The 26,302-nt window shown below is 27.9% G+C and overlaps 1 protein-coding gene across 1 annotated transcript in view; it reads left to right on the top strand.

The window, feature by feature from the left end:
• Nucleotides 1-722: 722 nt before the first annotated feature.
• LOC123305365 (protein vestigial) overlaps nucleotides 723-26,302 on the top strand; it is a 98,976-nt gene continuing 73,396 nt past the window's right edge. The window contains exon 1 of the mRNA XM_044887064.1: nucleotides 723-995. Within this exon, the coding sequence (XP_044742999.1) occupies nucleotides 759-995 (237 nt within the window). The 5' untranslated portion in view covers nucleotides 723-758. The remainder of the gene's footprint in view (nucleotides 996-26,302) is intronic.

Genomic DNA, 26,302 nt, shown 5'->3' with positions numbered 1-26,302 from the left:
CATAACGATTTTCAACATTATTTTCTAAATGGCGTGGCTCTAAACACGCACCAAGAGTGGGAGCATTAAAAGGGCGTGTTTAAACTATTCATGTTTTTATACAAAACAACCTCCCACCTAACTTTTGTAGGGGGATACAATCTCATGTGTGTTAATATTGTGTAAAATACTTCTTGCTGCTCCTAATGTGTGTATTGTGTGTTGATTATGTTTGGGGGTTCACCATTCAATATCTTCAGTTAGAGATTTGTATAATATGAGTGAGTGTGGATGATGATATCGAGTAATAATTTTATTTACCGGTTTTATGTCGCGATTTTACTGAAATTGACGCCGTGCCGTGCTCATTGAAAAATAAATGACATATTTACAAACATTTTTTACATATTTGTGTACGGAAATTATTAATAACGTTTTTACTTTCTATCTATTTCATAGTGTTTTCAACCTGTTTTCCTTCAATTAAATATTTTTATTTTTTTTTTTTGTAATCTGTGTTAAATAGTGCAAAGTTAATGACACCATTTAGGTATTAGAATATACCTATAGTTTTAAAATAAATTTTTTAAGGACTTTTTTTTCTCAAATGTGAATTTTAAAAGGTTTTTCTTTTTGTTGTTGTATTTTTGTTATAAATTTTATAATTATATCTAAATGATTAGTGAAGTGATTTATTTGAAACAAATTCACAGTGTAAACAATTTGAAACGTGCGGGGTGGATTGTTTTTGACTTTATTAAAGTGGTGTATTAATAATTATGAGCTGTGGCGAGGTTCAGATGTATCAAGCATATTATCCATATTTATATCAACGTGCAGCAGCAGCGGGTGCAGCGGCTAGTGGTGGATCTGTACCACCCCCAGCAGCTCATCATCGTCATCATACACACCCTCATACACCAACTCCATCATCCAGTGGCCATCATCATGGTTCATTTGGTAGTCCTACAACAGGTAGCCCGTTTGCACCGGCTACGGCTCATCAATATGATAGGGTATAGTAATTAGATTTTATTGCTTTTACTACTTATTATTAAGTTTTCTATGGCAACAACATTTTGCTCTTTATATAGATTAATTTTGAGAGGGCTTAATAGTTAATTGCTTAGTAATAGTATTTATTGATTATTATACTTTTGAGGCGATTAATTTCACAGTGCCACAAAATTTTTTCATTTGGCGGTAATTTTATATGCGATTTTCTGCTATTTTTATAATAATATAATTAATTTCTAGTATATAGGGCCAAAATATGATTGACTAAAGTATTTTTTCATTGGTTATTGAATGACTTTCGAATAAGAAACAGCAAAAAAAATCAAATATATATTTTAAACGGCACCATATGCTTAGCTAAATTAAGCATTTTTGGCATAAACACCGCAATATCCAAAATTGTCATAAGTAAAATATTTCTGACATAACATAACAAAACCATGTTCCCACAGCAGGATGTAAATATAATAATTATTTAAATGGATTTTGGACCGTTTCTGTAGTAGGTTTACACTCAAACCTGTGAGCCGTAGGTGTAGAACTGAAAATGTTTAGTAGTCCCAAGAGACAAAAATTGAAGTTCGGAAAAAATATAAAAAAATATTTGATACACAAAATCTTCCTCAAAATTTTGATATTTATGCTATTGAAAAAACTGGTACAAAATCCGTTGTCTACTTTTAAAAATCTGTATGAAACGTACAGGCAATACGGTAGGAGCGGCGGATAGCTTTACATAATATATAGTTGTATATAGGGATATTTCAATACATACTCGCGTTCAAAAAAATGTGGCACTTATATATGCTAGTAAATATTAAAGTGCCATATTTTTGTGAACGACAGTATCGATACATTGGTATAGTTAAACTAAAGAGAATAAGACTTTGATGTCAGGGCCTTATGTATGTGATAAATTTGTACAACTTGAAGTAGATAGTTGAGCTTTAGAAATATTTACCCGGTAAGAACTATGTTCCTTTCCATATTACTATCTATTATTGAATAACTAGCACAATGAAAGAATGGTAATAAAATTGTATTTAATATTTTTTTTTAAGTTTTCGTATATCAAGTAATAAAAATAGATATTTTCTTATTAATTATTATTATAAAAACATAAAGAAATCAATAATTTTATGGCCATGCTTTTAAAATTTTATATCAAAAGCCGTCTACGACCAATATTCAGAAGTTATCCAACATCAAAATCAATTAATTGTACAACTTTAATTATTATTACATAGTTTTGTTATACTATTTTATTTTGTTACTATAGAGATATATTTTTTACACAAAATATGGTTACGATTTTTGATGTTGCCTCTCAGACTGCAAACAAATCAGAATCCAAAAATGGACGCAATTTAAAGCAATACAGTGTGATGCATAAGTACTTATGTACATAATAATAAAAATACTAATTTTGTTAATTGATGCTGATTTGTACTGATACTCGCTTCTATCGACTTATGAATTACTCAATACGATTCTATTGACTTTCTTAATGATTAAAATCAAATATTTATAAATAATTATCTTGTGAGAATTTCAGAAATACATTGCATACATACATTAAATACATAAAAATATTCATAGTGACCAGGTTATACTAATTTTAAATACGTACTTATGAACCACACTGTATGGTGCCATCTATGCTCGACCTATTAATTTACTTAATTAATGTAAAAATTTAATACATGTAGACATATATAAATTTTTTAAAATTTGGTGGAAGCCATGGGGAAAAATATAAAGAGAAGTGTAAAGAAATTGAATTAAGTTTTCAGCTTGTTCTTGAAGAAAATATAGACTAAAAAGTTCATAAAAAGCTCTTTAGGTCCATGCGCTCAATTATTTTCTTTGTAATATATCTTTATAATTTTTATGTTAAGGATGAAATATATTTAAATCTGTATATTTAAATTGAGTTAGTGAGTGGTATTGAATGTAGATAATAAATACAACCAATTAGTAAGTGTTCTGCTAGAATCACAATACTTCCCAGATTAATAACTGGATGGTGGCTCTAGATAGAATGGCCATGTGCATATTGGCTATGCATATTGGTGTTTTTTTTTTACCTGAACAAATATAAAATATTTATTCCCAAATTTAGTGAAAAAGGTGGTTGTGGAAGCAAAGGGATTGACCTACAATACGCTCTTTGCTAAACCCGAAAAGCGCGAACAGCCGGCAGTACCTATCACAAAACTTTATTACTTTGAGAAATTATGGTCGAAATATCATCAAATTTTGGCACGTATTTTTTGATAATAATTATTAAAGGTAGTAAGTGGATAATTATTAAAGATGGTATAGATATGGTAGTAGGTATTGGAGTCGCCATTTACGTGTCAATGTCAAGACTTAAACCATTCTGCTCACAACGCAGGTACTCCGTGTATTTCAAGACTGGCCTATAACTAGATATGGAGTTGTATGTCGAGGTCACTGTTGATATTATTATAACAATTTTGAAAATTTTTAAAAATTCGTAATTTATCATAAGCGTAAATATTTCTAAGTAAACTTACTTTATCAATTTAAGAATTACCGTGATCTAACATGGTATTCGAAGAGGAAAAAGTACCCAATATGAAAAAAGTCAGGAAAATATTGAGCTATTTCTAAATCGACATTATTATATTTGCTAATATCATTATTATATATCATTTAGACAAAATTCAGTTTTATATCTAAATATTTTCATAAAATTATTAAAATATTATTCTTAAACCTTCAGTTAAATGTTAAGTTTAAACTAATAATCATGTTAAAATCAAAAATAATAATGTTATTAAAAATATAGTGTACAGAATCAACACACCACGTCCTTAAATAATGTTATGTAAATAACAAAATAAAACAAATAAATATATCCATCCACTAACTAATTACTTTTTGTCTTTGGATATATTAGTTATAGCACAAGCAATAAAGAAAGTTAATTGACTCTGATCTCAAAAATCTTAGCACCTTACGGAAAATTTGGCTAAAAGAATTTGAACGAATATAAAATGACAAGTTCAAGAACCTTTTAAAATTACGAAATAGAAAATGTAAATTGAACAAGTGAGAACAAGTAATTGACTGAGTCAATTGTTTAAATACTCTGTATAGAAAGCGTTAAATGCCAGTGCTTGTATAATTTTTAATACATTAGAAAAGAATTTTCCAGATTTCTTTTCCAAGAATTTTTCATTTTCAATTACTAGATAAAGTTACCTATAAATTTTCAACTTTTATCTATCTTTTATAGTTTTGGAGAAAAGGGCACCAAAGTTTTGTCCTAATTTGCGCCCTCATAGGTAAACAGGGATGTTTATAAAATAATATTTCAAACAAAAGCTTGATTATTTGAACACCTCGATTAATTCGAAATGCATGTTTAATTTTAGTGATCAACTTAATTTTCGAAATGAAAAAAACATTTTTTGAAAATAATTCTTTTTTTTTCGGGGAAAAAAGATAAGGGGAATAAAATATTTTTGTGATTTGAGCAAAAACTAACCGAATTTTCATTGATTTCTTATGTGAGAACTATTGTTTTTTAAGAAAATTCAAAGAAACTTTCAAAATTCTGTCATACTTGGATGGTTATATATTTTTTTGGAAATGTCAAGTTGAAAAAAAAAACACCATTTATAAGCTGATTTGCGTGAAGCCCCATATTTTATCAGTTTCTCGCGGATAATTGCAAACCCGTACATTCAATCCGTACATTCATCAATTTATTTATTTTTTCAGTTTAATTCAACTGTTTTTTAATTTTCATTTTTAATTTCCAAATTTTCTAAAGGCAGCAACTTTGACATGTTATTTTAATTTCTTTAAAATACGTATCACGAAATTTTCAGAGTAGTGTTGCAATTTTTGATCTTATAATGTGTACTTCTTGTACTATATACAAATACACAAGAAAATAATCGATTTATAAATTGATTCTTTATGTTATTCTGTAAGGTAAACTTATTATATAAAAAATTTAAAAAAAAGAAAAAAAAAACATTTTGATGTTAAATGTCTGATAATTTTTTTGAAAATTAAAAGGTTTTCAATTAAAATAATAGCTTTAATTATACAGGATATTTACCTCATATAATGCAAATACCCGTTGAATAACTACCCATACACATGCACTGAACATACAAAAACCAGAAAACTATTTTTACTTTTGAATAAAGATCAATCAAGATATATGTTGTTTTTGTGGTACTTAAGTATAATCTTAATAAAAGATACTAGAATCAACTTAATTCTTCTATTTTTACGTCTGGCAACAATCTTTGAATATAGAAGTAAATGAAGAAAGTGAACTTACCAATCACTAACACAAATGGTAATATAAAAGTGGGCTTATTAAGTGGCGAGGCTACAATAAGTCTTTCTGTGGAAGAAAAAATATTAATTTATGTATTTCATATCTAATAATAATTTGATAATATATGATCTAATAAAACCATCTTAATTATTTGTTTTAGAGATATTAACATATATAAAAAATCCAAATACAAAGTGCACCAGCCGCCAGTAGTTGTAAAATGTATTTGCACAGCTATTTAAATGGATTTCCAATGCAAATACAGGAAATTTTTTCAGGAAGATGTTTTCATTGTTAGGAAATGTTCTTTAATGGTCAGTCGCAAATCGCGTATCATCATATCCCGAACATATATGAGGAAAAAAACTGTACTATAGTATCAGTGACCGAACTTTTTTAAACAAAATTAGCTTTGTAATCATAAATATAAGTGAATTGACAGTAAGAAGTGCTTCACTAAGGAATGCATTTACTTACCTCAGATTCCTTTGCTTACCCCGTAAGTGGTGCACACGGCTACTTGCAATGCAACACGGGGCATTTGAACGCATTCCAAATTTTGCTCTTTAATTGTTTGTTCCAAAAATAAATAAATTTAACTAGCTTGATCCTTGCAGAATTTGTTTAAATGACATGATATACAATTACATGATGAATAAAATTAAACTTTGGGTATTATTTCTCTAGCCTGATTTTCCTAAGCGGTACATTTTTAGACGGTGATTTTTCGTCATTTGCCAGCAAGATAAGCTTTAAAAAGAGGGGTAAATCATGGAATTTGAGAAAGGAATAAGGAAGATATTGCGTACCCAAAAAAAATAGGTTAGAGAAATAATATAAGATTTATTTAATTTTTTTATCAAATAAATGCTTTATCTAAAAAATTTTCATATTTAAATAAGGTACGGAATGATTTGATATGAAAAAGTACAGTTATCGCGAATGACTCTTTTGTGAACGTAATCCTTCACATAAAAACTTGGTTGCAATGCCAAGAATCAAATCAACATCCTGACTAAAAACCAGAATGCAACGCTTTTTGCGCCAAAAAATTTTCGTGAAATTTATATGGCCAACCTAAATGTTGTCATTTAGGTTGGTACCTTCTTACAAAATAATCATCAACAAAAATTAAAAAAACCATATTTAATTGATTGATACTTAACATATGGACACAATATCATTTTATTGATCTTTTAAAAACATTTCTTGAAAAAATTACGGCCAACTAACTTTTAATTACGATGCACTCGATTTTGCGTAAAACAAATTATCTTTTTATCAATTTTGGAATTTAAGAATACTTGATGTTATTTATTCCACTTAACTAAAAGAATACTGATGTTCTAAAAGTAATTCAATAACCAAGATAATAATATTATTGACTTCTACAGATAAAATATATCGATAATCAAAAATAATAATTAAATTCACATAAAATTAAAACTTTCAATTCTTTAGTTTTATAATCTTATACATTTATCAATACGTATATATTTTTATATTAATTTGTATATTTATTGATCTATTGTGAATATGAATTTATTAATAGACCATCATAATTAATAGATATCGTGGAGAGGTCTATATTTATGCATTTAAATTCACATACTAGATAGGTTCTTTGTCCGGCATTCGTAAAAAACTTTCTCTTTAAAAATCAGAAATAGGATTATATTTTCCTGAATTAGGTTAAAACTTTGAAAAGGTACTAATATCTGTAAGTAATCGGTTAAATCAAAATTTTAATTTAAAATTAAATTTTTAACTTCTAGTGTGGGCAAATTATGATAATGGGCCCGAAAATCCAAATAGAATTTTTCAACTTATAATTACGTTTTATAATTAACATAATGTATTGACAAGTTCGCTCGTAGAAATTTTTCGATTTCGATTTTCGAAATCGTGCACGATTTTTATTGAGTTTAAAGTGATAATGATTTAGAGTTTGTGACAATTGTTGTGTAATAACATCAAGATTTGCTGACAAAATCGCTCCGTAGAAATTTGTAGGTCGAAGAGGGGGTGCTAAAAACTAACATTTTTTTAAAAATATTAAAAGGCTGAATTTTTTGATATTTAGTACAATTGCGTTTTAAGAACAAATATTTTCGTTAAGTTAAAGATTCCTTGTCAGGCTAGGATTGCTATAATTACTAGGAAAGAAACTATTTTCTAGTTATTAAAGCTAAAAAAACTTTACTGCAACCAACCTAAAAATTAAAATTACAAAAAACAATCACCCGCTTGATACCTAAATATAGTAAAGATAATTTTTCAAAAATAGAGTAAATGAAAATCACATAATATCATTTTGGTGGAATAGTTGTAATATTATAGAAATGTTCAATGGACTAATATGCGCTTCCACCATGACGATGCTCCTTTCTGGGGTTAATAATTTTTTGATGATTTTTAATCATTTTCTTATTAACAGCAAAGCAAAAAACTAGACGATAAAGTAAAAATTCATTCAGCGGTATATTTTAGATATAAACGGCTTGTTTTTGAAGAATTGTTTGAGTTTTAAAAATTTTTCAATATGCAAAAATAAACTATTATATTTTGTATATACAATATTCAGGAGAAATATAATTTATACTGAATAGGTTTTCATGAAATTTCTGAAATGCTTAAGAGATTTGCTCCAATCTTATGATGCTCGAGGGATTCAATATGGAACTGATAATTTCCATCAATATAAATAAAAATCATTTATTAAAATTATTCTGAAACTCGTTTTAAATTAACAACTTTATAACTGAAGCTTTATAAAGTTTTCATCGATTTTTATCTTGAGTAGGCTCTGCTGTAATCATAAACTTTGAGCCCACAATTTGAAAAATATGAGTGCGGTTTCTATGATTTTAAGGCTATTACCAAAATTACCTTACCCAATTCTCAAAATAGCAGACAAAAAGAGTTATAAAGTTTTCAAGGTATTGTGGGCTCAGTGTCTATTATTATAGTAGAGCATGATTTAGTTAAAATTCAATGGAAATTTAAGGATTTGTTAAGTTGTGAACAAAGCTAAAAAAGGGTGAACAATGAATTGAATTTTCCATGATTCTTTTTGTTTGCTTTTTCGAGAATTGATAAAGGCAAGTTTGATAAGAAAGTGAAGTTTAAATTGTGACTGTCAAATTCGACTCGTTAGCATAGATTTAAGCTGCAATGTCTTCATTACAAAACATACATTTATCACTCCAACAAATTTATTATGGGCTCACGATCTTTAATAGTAACTAATGACTGCTTAAAACGATATTTTAACAGATATTTTCATTTATGATTTTTGTTATCTCTTTTTTTAATTATACTATTTTACAACAAATGTATCATTTATAATTTTTAATCATTTTATTTGAAATGTAGTATGTAATAACATTTTGCAAAACTTTATTATAATTAAACATGAAGAACAACAATTTTTTACAAACATAATTATAATTCAACATTATCTATTGCATTATTAATTTTTCAACGAGTTTCGTTTATTTTATGAATATTTTGACGTTACTAAGTCTAATATTAGAACAACAAAATTGATGACGTACGTTTTTATTTCTATTGTCTAAAAATAACATAAGTACACCTCAGATAATAAAACACATTACGTCAAATTCTTCAAAAACATATGGTTATTCAAAAAAATAAATAAATAAATAAATAAATATATCTGCTGCACGTATTTGTACCTAAGAGCGTTGGAGCAAGATAAAGATTTTCGCAGATAAATATTATTTTTGATAAATTCTTACGACATAAATTAAGTCTTGTTAGTTATTATAGTCAACCCTTGTGGAACATAAAAAGAGCAAGAGGTGTTGTGGGCATCTGGTAGGAACTAATATCTTTTCGGTATATCTTTTGTGTTTTTAATATTAATTTTTTTTTAATTTTCTTAATTTAAAAATATTGCATATTTCATATTTGAAAAAAAATTAGTAGCGTGGGTGGGTTTTGACCAGAAGACCCCTCCGCATTAGGGGCGGACATCGTAACCACAAGACCACCCAATCTAAAGATGATTAAAAAAATTACCTTGAAATTTATTTCAAAATAATAACATTTAGTACAATTCGTTCAATTCCGACGTTTGCTAAGAACCTTCGGCCAAAGCTTCGGCTTCGGCCTGAATTCAGGCCGAAGCCGAATGTTGGACCGAGGATGGTTTTTTTGGCCGAAGCCGAAGCCGAAGCTTCGGTCGGACACTACTTCGTTTACAACATAATATATGAATAACGAAGCATTTAAAAAACGGATAATTACTTAAACTACATGGTAAGAGATTATTTGTGACTATCAACACAAGGTCAGTATCGTTGTGAATCCTTTACAGTATCGGTGTGAACGACATATTGTATACTGTATTGAGGGAATAGTAATATTAGCAATAGTTATGGCGGACGAGTCAATGCAGTATGGGGATCATGCCCATTCTATTTGGCGATATTCACAATAATTCTGGTGGATAGCCCTATGCAATACTGTAATATTACTCATAACATGTCTCTCTATTCCATACTAGCGTTGTAGTAAGCAGCAAAACAAGCAAAAAAAACATAAACGAACAAATTAACCAACTTTCAAATTTATAATATTGTAATGTAGATTTTTTTCCGTTCCGGTAGCACAGACCAGATCATTGGCTAAAATGATATATTATATAGTCGCATCAATGAATGTTTTTACTCGGGAGTCCTCAATAACAGCTACTTTTTGGTTTTTTTTCAAAATGATTCTTTTTGTATATTATTTAAAATCAGAAATATTTCACTAGGGAAAATAATTTGGAGGAGGAATAGGCAATGTCGCGACTGATATATTGACGGACAGTCTAACTCGCTGATGATAGAAGTTTGAAATTTCGAGATGATATTGATTTTATACTGTAGGTGTCATTTAAGAAAGGATTTTTCGAAATTCATTCGCTAATAGGGAATGAAAGTTTGTTTGAAACTATTTAATGGATTTTAACTTTAAGTGAGAATCCCTAATTATTTTGAATAAGAAAATACGGCTATGTCACATGTTGATAATGTAGTATTCTATAGGTGAAAGAGTTTTTAAAATCAGTTAAGAAGTGAACTCAAAAGTGACGGTTTGTATATATTTATTTACAAACTTTTATTCTCTATTTCACCCTATTAGGGAATGCATTTCGAAAAATCCTTTCTTAAATGACTACTGTATAAAATCAATATTCTCTCGAAATTTCAAACTAAGTACTATCATTAGTGATTTGGGCTGGGTTATCGATATGTCAGTCGCAGCATTGCCTATTCCACCTCCAAATTACTTCCCCCATCTAAAATGTTTCTGATTTAAAAAAATAATCATTTTGAAAAAAAAAATCATCAAAATCGGAGCTGTAATTGAGGACTCCCGAAGAATGGCTATTTTATGTATTCCTTTATCCGACTAATATATAACATAATAAATATCATATATAAATTGGTTTTAACAAGTTTATGAACACATTTAATTATATGAATGAAATATTTATGAAAATATAAAGGTAAAAAAAATATTTTATGCACAATTCAAATAGCAGTTGTAGCTCCGGAAGTATTGTCAAGATTAATACATCTAATTCATGAAAAATCTTAAATATTTGTTTCACGTCAAAATTAACTATGCATAATTAATGTAAAATATGAAAAATAAATGTAAAAAAATCATACATTTAAATACTTATTCAATTTATATTTTGTTTAAAAAAAAAGTAGGTACTAAAAAAAAACAACAAGTGAAAACAAACAATTGACTGAGTTAATTGTTGAAGTACCATGTATAGACAGTGTTGATTACTCTGTCACATTACACATACATACATGTCACTGATATTCCCATATAATACATATTATACAATTTGCGCTCTCACGGGTAAACAGTGATGTTTACGAAAAAATGTTTCAGACAAAAAATGTTTATTTTTATATAGTTGTTTATAAAGAATATTTTTTACATTTAAACTTTTGTTCTATCTCTAATAAAGTTTTGGGTCCGTAGGAACCTGACTCAATTGACCTATGTTGTTCACTGACGAACTCGATTTCACTTTTTACGTCCTAAGCACGCTATAAAAAATTCAGCTTGATATCTGTTTTAGTTTTTGAGTAATCGGGATGACAGACGGACAGACGACAGACAGACAGACAACCGGAAATGGACTAATTAGGTGATTTTATGAACACCTATACCAAAATTTTGTTCGTAGCATCAATATTTTTGAGCGTTACGAACTTGGGACTAAACTTAGTATACCTTGGTATATTTCATATACATGGTATAATTATTTTTACTAGACTGAAAATAAAACATGGATGAAATACCAGTTTGATTTTACTTTTACTGAAATTCCAATTATTTTAATTAGCATTTAATCTGTGCTTTTATCTTAATACTAATAAAAAATTTTCTTGTTTGTACATTTTTTGATAAAAACTTTTACACATTTTTTTATGGAATCTATAACTATCAAAAAAATTATAAACTAGCAATAACACCTTCCTATTTTTTTAAAAAATGATCTTACTACGTTAAAATTATGAAATATCTATTTATTTATCAAGAAATTTAATTTTGTGTTATTTTGTAGAATAAAAATGGAAAGTAGCTCATTTATAGGGGAAAATACTGTACCCATCGTATTACATGTATTATCTCTGCGATGAAACTTTTTAAATCATCTTATTATCGAATTTATTTTATTTAAATCAAAAGTTATTCTATACTAGCCAATATTTACTCTCCGATAATTCTTAATTTACAAATAAGAGCCGCTGTAGCCTATTTGAGATAAAAAATGAAAAGTCATATGTTTTTGTGGTCTTTTTTCTTAATTCTGTAAAAAAATCTCATATGCAAATTTTACGTTTTTAATTCAAAACTTTATCAACGTCTACCTCATCAAAAGCGTTTACAGGATACCTATACAAGGTGTATTTTTTTAAATTACTACGGCTAATAGCTTATTTTGAAACTAACTCATCAAAAAGTAACTTAAATCAAAGTTGCAGAGGTTAGGAGGGGGGACATCATGTTTGGACATGAGATTGGACCTAGTTTTTCGCTTTAATAGTCAATTATATAAATTGAATTGAAATTAAGAGATAGAATAACTCTAAATTCATATTTGTTATTTACTGTTTACGGTAAGCTTTAAAGTGGAAAGTTGATTCTAATAAAAAAACTTCCATCTTTTATTAAAAAAATTTGTAAATCGTTAGCTTTCGGAAAAATATTTTATTATTGCATTTGATGGAAAGAAAAAACGCGCTTACTAGAGATAAATGCTTTAGCCAAAAGTTGTCAAGAGAACATTTACTTGTGTCCATGAATTTCACCTGAAATTCTTGTTTCAAGGACATTTGACTTTGATATTCATGATCTTAAAAATTTGCCTGGGCTCAAAAGCTATTAACACAGATGAATAGCCTTTATTATCCTTGGTTAATTTTGTCTAAAAAATTTTTCTAAGCCTACCTGATTTTATTTCGATTAAATGCAATGACAGATTTTTAAGCCGCATTTCCTGCGAAAACTAATGAATTTTGAAAAAATGTTTTATGAGGATCAACTTTCTAATTTAAAGTATTATTCTGTTTCTTCCCTATAATTTTCTAAATTGACTATTGAATCAATTCGAAGAATTAAATCCAATCTAATGCAAAACATGATGTCTCCCATTAAACTCTTGTTTTTGAAACTTTTGTTATTTTATGATTGGCTAACTACAAATCGAGATATTAGCCATAATAGATTGAAATGGTCCACCCTGTATATTAGAATTTCGAAACGAGCTATGAAATAATAAGGTAGTACTTGAAAAATGAGTCATATGCTATTTTATAACTTAAGCCTAATATAATAAAGTGTACCTAGCCTATAGTTTTTTGTTTTTATATAAAAAATTATACAAACAAATATAAATACAAAATTGTAGATAAAATTTGCAGACTTTTATCTGTAAACTGATCATATTTTGTGTAAAATAAATTATATCGGCTATATTCTGATGACGCAAAAAAAAATGTGTTGAAATGTTTATTCTCATATCTTAAACGATACAAATAAATACATTTGCCGACGGCTTTTACACTTAAAACAGTAGTCTAGTTTTAGAAATCAATGATTTAAGTTTTGTGACATTTAAACGTACCAGTATTTAAAAACACAAATTATGTGGCTATAACTTAACTAAAAATCTGTTTACCCTAAAAATAAAAATAAAAGCTACCGTTATTTGTGCTGCTTGCTATTACAATACATTCTTTTATTACCAAACATAAATATTGTCTTTAGCACTTAAAGAGCAAACAAGCCGTATTGTTTTTAAAATCTTTTGTATGTCTTCTTCTTTTATAACATTCACATAAGAACAAAAAAAAAAATTGTAACAAACGAGCTGCGTATACTAAGCAAATTCCTTCTTCATTCTTCTCTCTTATCAATATATTTTATTAAAATTTTTAATGTTCCTTAGAGTACAAATACAAATACTATATTGAACTGTTGAACAGACAAATTTTAGGTTTAATTGTTCAAAGGATTAACTTTTATTATATTCCGCTGGCATGGGCAAATGTGACATGAGAAGTCCCTCGGACTCTTAACTTAGAATACGAGTAAGACAGCGACAACCTAAAATACGAGTAAGACAGAGAGACAACATTTTTTTTTCTATCTATCTCATTACTATTAGAGAAACTGAGATAGGTATAAGAGTCGTATACCCGTCTCGCTTTCTTCTCTATGAACAATGCGGACTTGAATAGAGAAACACAGAATAAAGTTTATAACGCACAATAAAGTTATAACAATGGTGACTTTGACTTAAAATAACTCGAACATGTCTTTTCTTCAAAGAGATGCTATGTAAAATGTTAATTTTTCTAGGATTAATTTGGAAAATCAGTTTAATACTTTCCAAATATTTTCCTATAAAGATAATAATGGCATGAGGAATTCATTTTTGCGTTATATGCGATACGATTAAAGTGACTGCTCTCATCTTTACTAGTTTTTCTATTTATGAAAGTTATTAAGTCCAGTATGGGGCTGTTATTCCCAGATTCTTGATTATTTATAACCTTTTTGATGAAACAAATTATTATTACTTATTTATTTATTTAAAGTCGCTTTTTAACGGCGAGGTCATTAACGACTACTATTTACAAAAAAAATAATTTGCTAAAGATGAAATAAATTGTTTCAAGTAATTATTGTATTTTTTCTAAATCTTCAGTATTGGAAATCTTCAGCATTGAATGTTTCGAAAGCTATTATGTCAACCTAAAATTTTACACTTGATTACCGCGTATTGTCCCCAAGCTCTAACAGAATTCATAATTAAACTTATTTTTTGAGGAGCTAATCAATATTTTGTAAACCAGTGAAAGTCATAATGAAAATAAATTTAAGAAAAGCACTGGATATGAACTGGGATATAACAGCAGTCTTTTTGTTTCGGGGCCCGATAAGAAAATAAATCTTTAAATGCAAAAAAATTTAAATAAAAAAAATTTTTAAGGGACAAGCTTTTATTGTACTAAAAAGTAGAAAATAATTTTATCTATGAGTCATTCATACCCTATTTGTAAAAGCTTGAGGGGCTCAATTTCAAATATCATAAATAAATGGGAACGCCTCATCTACTCCATTTGCCTAATTATTTTTCGATTCATTCTTGGTATTAAGCACCCGAAGCTTTTACAAATAGTCGGGTATGAGTGACTCATAGATAAAATTAAATTCTACTTTTTAGTACAATAAAAGTTTGTCCCTTAAAAAGTATTTTTTATTAAAATTATTAATTTGAGACTAAAAAAATGTATATATATCAAATATGGTGAAAGCGATGGGAAAATGAGGACACCACAACCTTACCATGTATTGTCATCCAAACTAAATGTTCATGCAAAATTTCAGCTCAATCAGAAACCAGGAAGCATTAAATTTTTTATTTAACGAAAAATCATCACATGATAAACAAAATTATGTCTAATCGATTACTGTTTATATATTAAAAATTCAATTGTACCTACTAAATAAAAAAAATTGCATTTCCATTCTTCTCTTTGGTTTCTTGTACCCACTCTGATTTTGCCCATTAGCGAACTAAATTATTCTTTGTTATACCAAAATAAGATTAGATATGAAATTTCATTTCGTTCGGGCAATTATTACATAATTACATAAATTAAAACCAATAGCTTATTTCCTTGAATAGAAAATTCTCTTAAAAGTGTCTAAATATAAAGTCATTTCTAATTGTTATTTTTACTAAAATGGTTAATTGTAGTATAATATTCGAATGTTTTTATTTTGTTTTGTTTTCTGAAATTTAAGTAATTTGATTTTAAGTAGGTAGATTTCTATTAAAGCCGACGCTATTAAATTACACACATAAACTGTTTGTTATTGTTAATTAATTGGATATGTTTTATAATTTACCGTCGCAGTTACATCACTATTGTATGAAATGGATACGTAAAGGTGTTGTTAAAGGTTCATACTTCATAAAACAATAAAAATCCCTCAAATTAGAAGATGATCTTCCTCTCTCTTTTGTACATATCTCAAAAATCATACGTTATACAAGAAAATAAAAATTTAGTTAATTTTCTGAAAAAAAGTCGGTTGTATTTTTCTCGTATTTGTAATTGGTTTCAAAAACATCGTGATGAAATAATATTAAAAAAAAAATTTCTTTTGCGCCAATTTTGCATTATTTGAAAATTGGTAATGCTTTTTTGCACAGTTTTTTACAAATCAGTTAAAAAATTAATTTGTTAAAAAAAGCATTCAAACTACGATGGGAAAAATAGGGGTTAATGGACACATAATATACTTTGAATTTTTATATTTCTGAGAGAAGATTACTATTTTTATTACTTTTATTCCTTTGAGTGGAGATTACTAAACAAAATTATTTTTAATTCTATTTAATGTTAACTTTTTCTACAGAAATGTTTTTTTTAAGGTTCAAAATGATAATTATAGATGGAGCAGACCTATGATCATCATTTTGAACCGTAAATTAAAGAATTCTGTAAAAATTTTAAATAGTAAATGTCAAACAAATCATGGCCAACTATTCTGGTATACTCAATGAATTATGACTATTTTACATTTAAAAAAATTGAAAACTGTGTATATCAAGAGAGGGCGAGGCTATAAAGGGGGTGGTTTTTACTTTTAAGCCTAGTGAAGCGGGCGGGTATCAATCTAGTATGATATAAATACCTAATAATGTGGTTTAAAAAAAATATTCGTATAGTATGAAATCAATAAAATGCATTGCTATTTAATTTTTTCTTTGTAAGTATAAAAATTAATTTAATGTATAAAATTATAATTTTATTACCAAAATGTGATCGAAAATTAAATGAGAATGACGTTAGTCTGCTGAAAAATATTTTTTTAAATTATGATGACTATATGCTATGTTTATTTAGCAGAAATATAAAAACAAACTGACAGTAAATCAAATTTTTTAAACATTTTAAATTAAATAATAAATTTATTGTTTAAATTTTTGAAACAAAACAAAAAATGAATAAAATACAAATATTTAAACTTAATCATTATCAATATACCTATAATAATCCTACATTAAATGATCTTCATAACAAATACAAACTATTATTGGTTGGATATATCACTGAAGAAATATTGCTTAGTATTCCTCAAACATATTTTCAAGAATAATAATTCATTTTTGTTTCATAAAATTAAATTTTTTACTTTCACGTATACAAAGTATAAAGGCAGAGTGTTGTAATCACAGACCAAATAATTTTCGTCATAATACTTCATGTTTTATGGACTCCTCCTATTCAAATTTTCCTGTTTTGTTTTGCCGAAACACTGAAAGAGACAGAGTTGAAGAGTGGAGACAGAGGAGACAAAAAGAACTTCATAAAGGATGTTCAAACATTATTTTAGAATTTTGATAAGCTCAAAAATGTAATTGTGAGCCCCGTTTTTCAGCTTTTAAAATAGCTTTTTTGGAGTTTTTCCAAACATTAAACTGTTAATATCTCAAAAACGAAGATGTTTACGAAAAAATCATAAAGAGCCTTTTTGACGTTAAATAACCTAGAGTAACTTTTACTTGATTCAAAAAAAATGTCATTTAGCTGTTTCTGTAGAGGGGGGGGGGGGATGCAAAAATTGGACCAATGGGGTTTCTGGCAAGATCCAGAATATTAATCTATATTAATCAAGGATTTACAAACTAACTTGCCAAAATTGTAAGGGTATCTCCAATGGGGTCAAACAAGGAGATTCTTTGACACAAGAAAAAAGGAACATTGGCGCTATTTAAGACAAATAAAGCCCTACTCCAATTTTGCGAAACATTTAGTGGATGAATCATAATATATCATCAAATATAGAAATTCATAAGTAAGGATTACAAATTGGACGTTCTTGAAGCTATGTAGGTATACAAACACAAATTCTCCTCAAAGAACAAATAGACCTTTAAACTTCAAATTGTTTTCCTTACTGTAAAGTACGTATAATCTATTTAATGTACCTGTTTTAATTATTTATTCTATATTTTAATGTACCTGTTAATTATATTTATCTACATTTTAACCACAAATAATATTTTAACTCATTTGATCATTTTAAAAACATCATTTTGTTTTACATCGTATGATTTTATAATTTAATCTACAAAAACAATTTTTAATTTTATCTTTGTCTGACAAATGTTTCTAATAAGCTTCAAGTTTTTCTCTAACGCTGACTATATAAACAAAAAATTTTTTGTTAAACTTTACGTTTGTATGACTGTTATTTAATAAATCGAAACAATTGTCACAACATGCATTAAATAAGACTGGACATTGCAGAAAAATATAAATAAATTAGTTCTCTAATTATTTACAAAAATAAAACATCCCTATATATATTATAAATTTGAAAGTAAGCATGTTTGTTTGTTTGTTACGCTTCCACGCTAAAACTAGCGAATGGTTTTTAATGAAACTCTACAGCAATATAGCTGATATATTAGAATAACACATGAACTATAATTTAAAAAGATATATTTTTTAAAAATACCAAAATTAAATTCAATTTGACATTTACCATTTTTTAAATTTTTACAGAAATCTTTAATTTATGGTCCAAAATGATGATTATTGATGGAGCAGATCCATGATCATCATTTTGAACCAAATATCAAAGAATTCTGTAAAAATTTAAAATAGTAAATGGCAAAAAAATCATGGCCAACTATTCTGATATAATCAATTAATTATGACTATTTTACATTTAACAAAATTGAAAACTGTGTATATCAAGAGAGGGTGGAGGCTATAAAGCAGTGGTTTTTACTTTAAAGTCCAATGAAGCGGGCGGGTATCAATCTAGTTAGTTTATAAAAAAAGTACCTTGGTCAGCGCATGAGTACTAGAATGAAGAAAATTTATTTGAAAATTCATATTTAGGAGTGCTGGAGTGCTCCTCTCACTGCAGCTATTGTTTTCTTTGAAAGGAAAAAATTTAACTATATAAGTGTAAGGAGTGGTGATAATGAAGGACGTTTTATACAATGGTAATATCTTAGCTCAGAAATTATAACTGACTTAAAAAGTTAAAAGTTTAAATAAAAAATAAAATTGTTCCTGCATATGTTTTAAAGGTTCTAAATAAACTGAATTTGAACCAATGTAGGCTACTTTGTGTTGATTAGGCATAAATCGATCAGATTTCATTTTCAAATAAAATAAATAATTATTTCATTTATTAGTTTGTACCAATGAAATACTACCTATAATATATCTGATCATTAATTAATTAATATATTAATACTAGTTTAAAATTTTGCTTAACGTAGTAAATAAACAGGTTTTATTCTATTTATTTGCTGCATTTATTTTAACAACTGAATCCTGTTGAAAAATCGACGTTGAAAATTTTTGAAAAATTAAAGGAGGAATTTTTGACATAGTAATTAGTCAAATAGATAATATACATGTCTGAGACAATGGTTCTATTAAAATTAATACCAGACAAACAAAAACATTTACATACATTTGTCCGCAAAGATCGCTTCTACAATCCGTGATATTACAACATCAAAACAGGAAAGCCTCGTTCTGTTTTTATACCATGTATATATGTAATATAAAAGGTAAAGGTTAGTCCCAAGTTTGTAACGCTTAAAAATATTGATGCTACCAACAAAATTTTGGTATAAGTGTTCATAAAATCACCTAATTAGTTCATTTTCGGCTGTACGTCACATTTTGTAAACCGTTAGAGATAGAACAAAAGTTTAAAAGTAAAAAATGTTACTTATAAAAAAATAAATAAACTTATTTTGATTGAAACATTCTTTCGTAAATATCACTATTTACCTGTGAGGGTGCAAATTAGGCGGAAATTGTATAGTATGTATTATATGACATGAATGTATGTGTAATGTGATAAGAGTCATCAACACTGTCTATACATGGTATTTCAACAGTCAACTCAGTCAATTGGTTGTTTTCACTTGTTTTTCACATAAAATTAATATGCCATACAGAATTATAATTATGTTTTTGATAAGAAGCTATTGTTTTTAATGACGATAGTTCTATTTGATTTGAGTATTTAAAGTATGATACTAATATATCGCACTAGCTCTCAGCCATAGAATTTAATCATTTGGATATTAAATTGTTGCTTTGATTCCATGAGACAACTATTCCATTTGACTGTCAGCCAAATTGAAATGTAAGAAGAAAGGAAGTTTTTAGGGGAAGGTAAGGAAAAGTGGAAATAATTAAAACAAGACAAAATTTTAGAAACAAAATTTTTCTAGTATAATTAGGCAACCTTTCCTGAAGTCTTATACTTTCTTTCTAGAGGTATTTAGACTTCAAAAAGAAACACTAAATCTTTCAAAGTTAATTTTAATTTTATAGGGACCGTTCATAAAATTCGGTCGCATGCATGGGGGAGGGGGGTTGGTTGTAGTCGCTTGGTATGACAAGATGAGTCAAGGAGGTATAACGTGACATTTGTAGTTCATCAAACAGTTCTACTCTATTTTTTTTTAATTTTAAATTTTAGTTTTCTGTCACGATACCAAGTCATTAATATAATTTGTCACATTTACTTATACTTGCTGCGGCAACGTAAGTAAATGGTTTTAAAATATTAGTATTTGAGTATCATTAATCGAAATGAATTACTTATAGGGAGGGGGTCTAATTTTCGTGGCGTATAATTTATATGAATCGCAAAGACTGTGATGTAGCGTGGCAAAGAAAAGAGGAGAGGGTTAAAAATGGTGAAATTAAAGCTTTATGTAGTTTTTAAACGACACCAATTAGCTACTGCCATGATTAATATAATACACTTATTATGTAGTGCAAACCTCCAATTTAGTGAAGTGTCGGATCGGAAAAAATGGAAATCAGATAAATACAGATCGTCAGCTGAAAAATTTGATTAGTGTGTGCTTTAACTAGGCAGGCAGAAATAACATAAACAAAAGAAAACAAATAATTGACTAGGTTAATTGATAAAATACCCTGTATGGAACGAGTTGAATGCTAGTGATTGCATTGTTTTTAATAAGTTAGTAAAGTTTAAGACACAATTGTGGCGGTCTTCGAGCCGCCATTTATTTTGGTTTTCGAAAATTTCGAAAAAAGTATCTTTTATCGTTTTGGAGAAAGTTGACATCAAATTTTGTCCTTATTTGCACCTTCACGGGTAAACCATGATGTTGACGAACAAATGTTTCAAACAAAAGTTTGTTTATTGTTTTTTTAGATACATTTTTTACACTTATACTTGTGTTCCAACACCCAATTGACCAATGTTACTCATTTACGAACTCAAAGTCACATCTCACGTCTTGATATCTCTTTTTGTTTTAGAGTTGCCTTGAAAATGGGCAAAATAGGTGATTGTATGAACCCGTATACCAAAATATTGTTCGTATTATCAATATTTCTAAACGTTATAAACTTGGAACTAAAATAAGTATACCTTGATATATATTTCATATATACAGTGTATAAAAATTAGGATATTTTTATAAAAGGACAGGCATGCTATGATGCGTTTATTGTTTTTTTATAGATTAATGTACTCTTAAAATAATCAAATTATTATAAATTTTTTGTTAATTTATACATACAAAAGATCCGTATATGATTCGCTAAAAAAAAACGGAAACGGATATTTTATTTATGGCGGATATCTGCGGGCACGGATACACGGATATCCGGTGCATCACTAACCTACATATTTTACTAAATTTGAGAATAATTATTGTGAAACAAAAAAGGCGTTAATTTTTATTAACTAAGTAATTACCTAATCTGTAGGTCCTCGTACTCGGATACAAAATTTGGAATTTGTCAGTTAATTATATGGCCTCAAAAGATCATATTCACCATGGGGATTTGTTCAGTTCTTTCCTTACTTCAACTTTCAACTTTTTTCGTCCGATCGCTCCTTTGTTTCATATCTTTCGGCATCGTTAAATTCATAACACATATTTTTTGTAGTTTGAACTTTGATAGTTAATACTATGCAGTGTATGCATACAATTGTTTCTGTTCAGGATATATTGAAACGATGAGTGATCAATTCAATAAAGTCGGAAATTATTGGTTTTTTTCTTTCTTAACTCTACTTGGGAAATTTTTATCGTTATTCTCCTAAAAACTAGATTATGATATAAAATAATAAAAGTTTATTGGATGTATTTATCAGCTAATTAATTTATTTTCCATAGCTATAAATACATAAATTTATCAATAAATTTTTTTTTACATACTTGTATAAAATAAAGAAAATTTATAATTTTTCTTATAACAATGGGAAAAAATTTGGAGATAAATATTCAAAAACCTGAGGCTTAGGTCCGAAACCGGAAAGTTGCCAGCCCTAAATCCACTTTGTTCATTAACACGGGAAAAAGAACATTCAAGAATAATTTTTTTCATGATAAGTAGACTTACGTTCTGGTGTAAAATGTAGAATGTACGACGACAGGCTAGGCCTTTTAATTTGATTTCTTGTTTATTTCTCCCTTATGTTTTTAATTGTCGTTGTTTAATAATTCACTTTCATAACTTAAACAAAAAATGTTCCACAATAAAATTAGTAATAAATTATTTTCGAACAAATGTTTATATAAAAATTTTTGAGAATTTTTACCCTAGAGAACACGTTTTGTTTTTGCATGAAATAGATGCAAAAAAACAAGATCACTGTTCAATAGGGCAATTTTTATACCTTGTATAGATGAAATATACATAGTATATAAAGTTGAGTCTCAAGTTTGTAACGCTTAAAAATATTGATGCTACGAAACATTTGGCATAGGTGTTCATAGAATCACATTAATCCATTTCCGGTTGTCCGTCCGTCCGTCTGTGAACACGATAAAAGATATCAAGCATAAATTTAATAACAGCGTACTTAGGACGTAGAAAGTGTAATCAAGACGTAAATGAGCAGCATAAATCCATTGGGTCTTGAGTCCGTAGGACCAACCTGGTAAAGCGTTAGAAATAGAGCAAAAGTTTAAATGCAAAAAATATTCTTTATAAAAAAATAAACAGCTTTTTTTCATAACATTTTTCGTAAACAAAACTGTTTACCCGTGAGAGCGAAAATTAGGCGCAAATTGTATAGTATGTATTATAGCACTATGTTGCCATTATTATATGGGAATATCAGTTACATATGTGTGACATGTATGTATGTGTAATGTGATAGAGTAATCAACACTGTCTATATATGGTATTTCAACAATTAACTCAGTCAATGGTTTGTTTCCACTTGTTTTTTTTGGTATGACCCTACGTGTGAACTTTATCCGAATATTTAATCCCACAACGTAAGTTTATTGATCCTTGTTTGTACAATTATTGATAAAAATTGAATAATTTGGATTTGTTTGAATTAAATAATAGATACTTCGTACATTAATTTATAAAAATAATAAATTTATAATATTAGTACTTTTGATTGACACCATATACATGTATTGAATATGCATATTTTTTGTATGAACAATCATAAATAATTAATATATTTATAAATAAAAAAAGTTGTTTTACTGAATTGAATTACCATAAATAATATCAACAACAAACTGGTAACAAAATATGACGTATCAGTTGTTCATTTCTAACATCTCGTATGAATATTCATTGGCCTGACCATATTTTTTTTTGTTTTTGTTTTAGTAAACAGTTTTATGCTATTTTTATACATGGGGAGATTTGATTTTACCTTATTTAAGATATTTATACAAATTAGTTACTCTTTTAAAATAATATTCAAATTTAGCAATATTGTACTATATGATGATATTTTTAAATGGTATATGCAATACGTATTACATAAGGGATATTGCTGTGCGTTTTTCCACATAGCGCCAAAGTTATATCGTTTAAGTAAATTGCATGTTTATTTACAAAAACCGTAGAGCATAAAGTTGCTCAGTTTACTTCATGTTATATTCTGAATCCAATGAAAGTTTGTAGAAATTTCAACAATTTGCAACGTTCGAACGGAAAGTTCAACCATAAGGAAAAGTTTAAACAAGTGAAAAGAAACAACTTTGACTGAGTTAATTGCTAAAATAACATGAATAGACGCAATCGTTTGTTTGTTTTCGTCATTTAAGTAAAGAAAGATAGCAATTCTTACACACAAAGTAATAAGAGTGTTTTTCTTGTTACTATATATAGTTTTCTATAACAAACAAACACATACATAATATATGTAACGTAAAAATTTTAAAAATATACCTGTATACATAGGTAGGTACTACATATATGCATAATTTTCCTAACATAATTTGTACCCTCACGGGACAACAGTGATGTTTCCGAACAAAATTTTCAAACACAAGTTGTTATTTTTTTTCACATTTAACCTTGTGTTCTATTTCTAAAGGTTAACAAGAAGAGAGAAGAGTTTCTACGGACCCAAGACCCAATTAACCTAGGTTGCTCATTTACGACCTCGACCGCACTTTTTACGTCCTGAGCACAATATAAAAATTTTAACTTGATATATTTATCGTTTTTGAGTTATCTTGTTGTCGGACGGACAATCAGACATACAGACAACCAGCAATGGACTAACTAAGTGATTTTATGAACACCTATACCAGAATTTTGTTCGTATAGCATCAATATTTTTAAGCATTACAAACTTGGGACTAAACTAAGTATACCTTGATATATTTCATATACATGGTATAAAAATAAATAATGGCTAGTATTGCTTCATAATTAAATATTGATGATACACTTAAATTATTTACCTCAGGTATTTCGCTCTGGACAAATATACCAAATCAAGTAACACATGTTCCTTATTCTCACTTTCATTATATAGTGCACATAACTTCATTTTTCACCGTTTTGTAAAGGTAACTTCGTTCTATTAAATCTATATGTAATTACCTACCTAAACTAATGCGCAAATTTTATTATCATGTATAGCTATATAAAATATATCAGGGCATATTAAGTGAATTAGAAAGTTTCTGACCCTTAGAAATATTCTTGCTACAAATAAAATTTATGAATAGGTATTCATAAAATCACCTAAGAAGACAATTTTTGTTTGTCCGTCCGATCGCCTATCCATCTGTTCATGAGCAACTAATTTAATAACTCAAAAATGAAAAGAGTTATCAACTGAACGTTTATATAGCATGGGTCCCCCATTTTTTCGATAAAATCCATTAGTGTAAATATGGTGGGAGCGCAAGCAAATATATAAGACTTTCAGATATGGAAATCGTTAATCATAAAATCCTGATCAAGATAATCAAATAAATGTATTAAATTATTGTATTGTCATCGGTCCTTGATAAGTGCCAAATTTTGAGTTAATCCGACGTTTTGAAGGGGGTTAAAATCTTGTTTAATGTTTCCGTTACATTCTAACACACGTATGATCCTATACTTGTAACGCAATAATATATTTTACAAGAAAACAAATAAATTTCAAAAACATGAAACTGAAGAAAATTTAAGTAAAGTTAAAGTGATATAGTTTTTAATAGTGATATTACAGACTTTAAGAAAAACGTGTCGATTCGAAACTGCTGAACAGAATATGATGCCTACTGGCGGGAAATTTCTAATCCGAATTTCCCGCCAGTAGGTACTAGAAACGTGCTACTTTCCTCATTTAAAGAATTCTTAACGTGTTTTTTAGTCATCGGCGTTGTGAGAGAGAAATAACATGTTTCAGCAGAATACGATCAGCCAATTCATACCAACAAAATGTCATTTACATAGGAAATGCGTACTTATAACACAAAAATTGATCGAGGCATTAATTCGAAATTTTATTTCAAATATATGAGGTTCTCATTAATTATCTTTGATAATTTAATGTGTACTTAGGTCACAAGTCATAAAAATAAAAAATTGGCTTTCAAACAACTATGAATGTCAACGTCAAGATGTTACAGGGCCTTTCATGATCATTTCAAGGTCACATGAATGTACTTTTTAACATGTTGTGCCAAATCAGAATGTACTTTTGTAACATTATGTACTCATGTTGACAGATTGTGCGTTACTTATTGGACACCTTATATAGCTTTAGATATCAAAATTATATAGTAGAAATTTAAAGAGTAAAAATTTTAGTAATATTATGATTTTACGGCGAAGCAACATATCAGAGAATAATATGAAGCTCAATAACTATAAGTCGTAAAAATTGCACGTTTTCGAAGAATTTTAAAGTTTTAAACTTGTGTGTGTAGCATCTGAGTATATGACTGGCAAATATAAAAGAACTTTTTAAAAACATGATTCCAGTAGTTGTTTGGCTGATTGTAAATAAAGTAACTTAATAAAAAGACAACAAAAAAAGAATAAAAAACAATATAATAAATAATATAAAGTACAAAATCAACTTATGAAACGACTATTTAATTCATGTACTTACTGTAATAACAAACTA

This window comes from Chrysoperla carnea, chromosome 1 (assembly GCF_905475395.1).
Source record: "Chrysoperla carnea chromosome 1, inChrCarn1.1, whole genome shotgun sequence".
Lineage (NCBI taxonomy): Eukaryota > Metazoa > Arthropoda > Insecta > Neuroptera > Chrysopidae > Chrysoperla > Chrysoperla carnea.
Note: the sequence above shows the minus strand (reverse complement) of the source record. Positions and strands in the feature narration are given on the sequence as shown.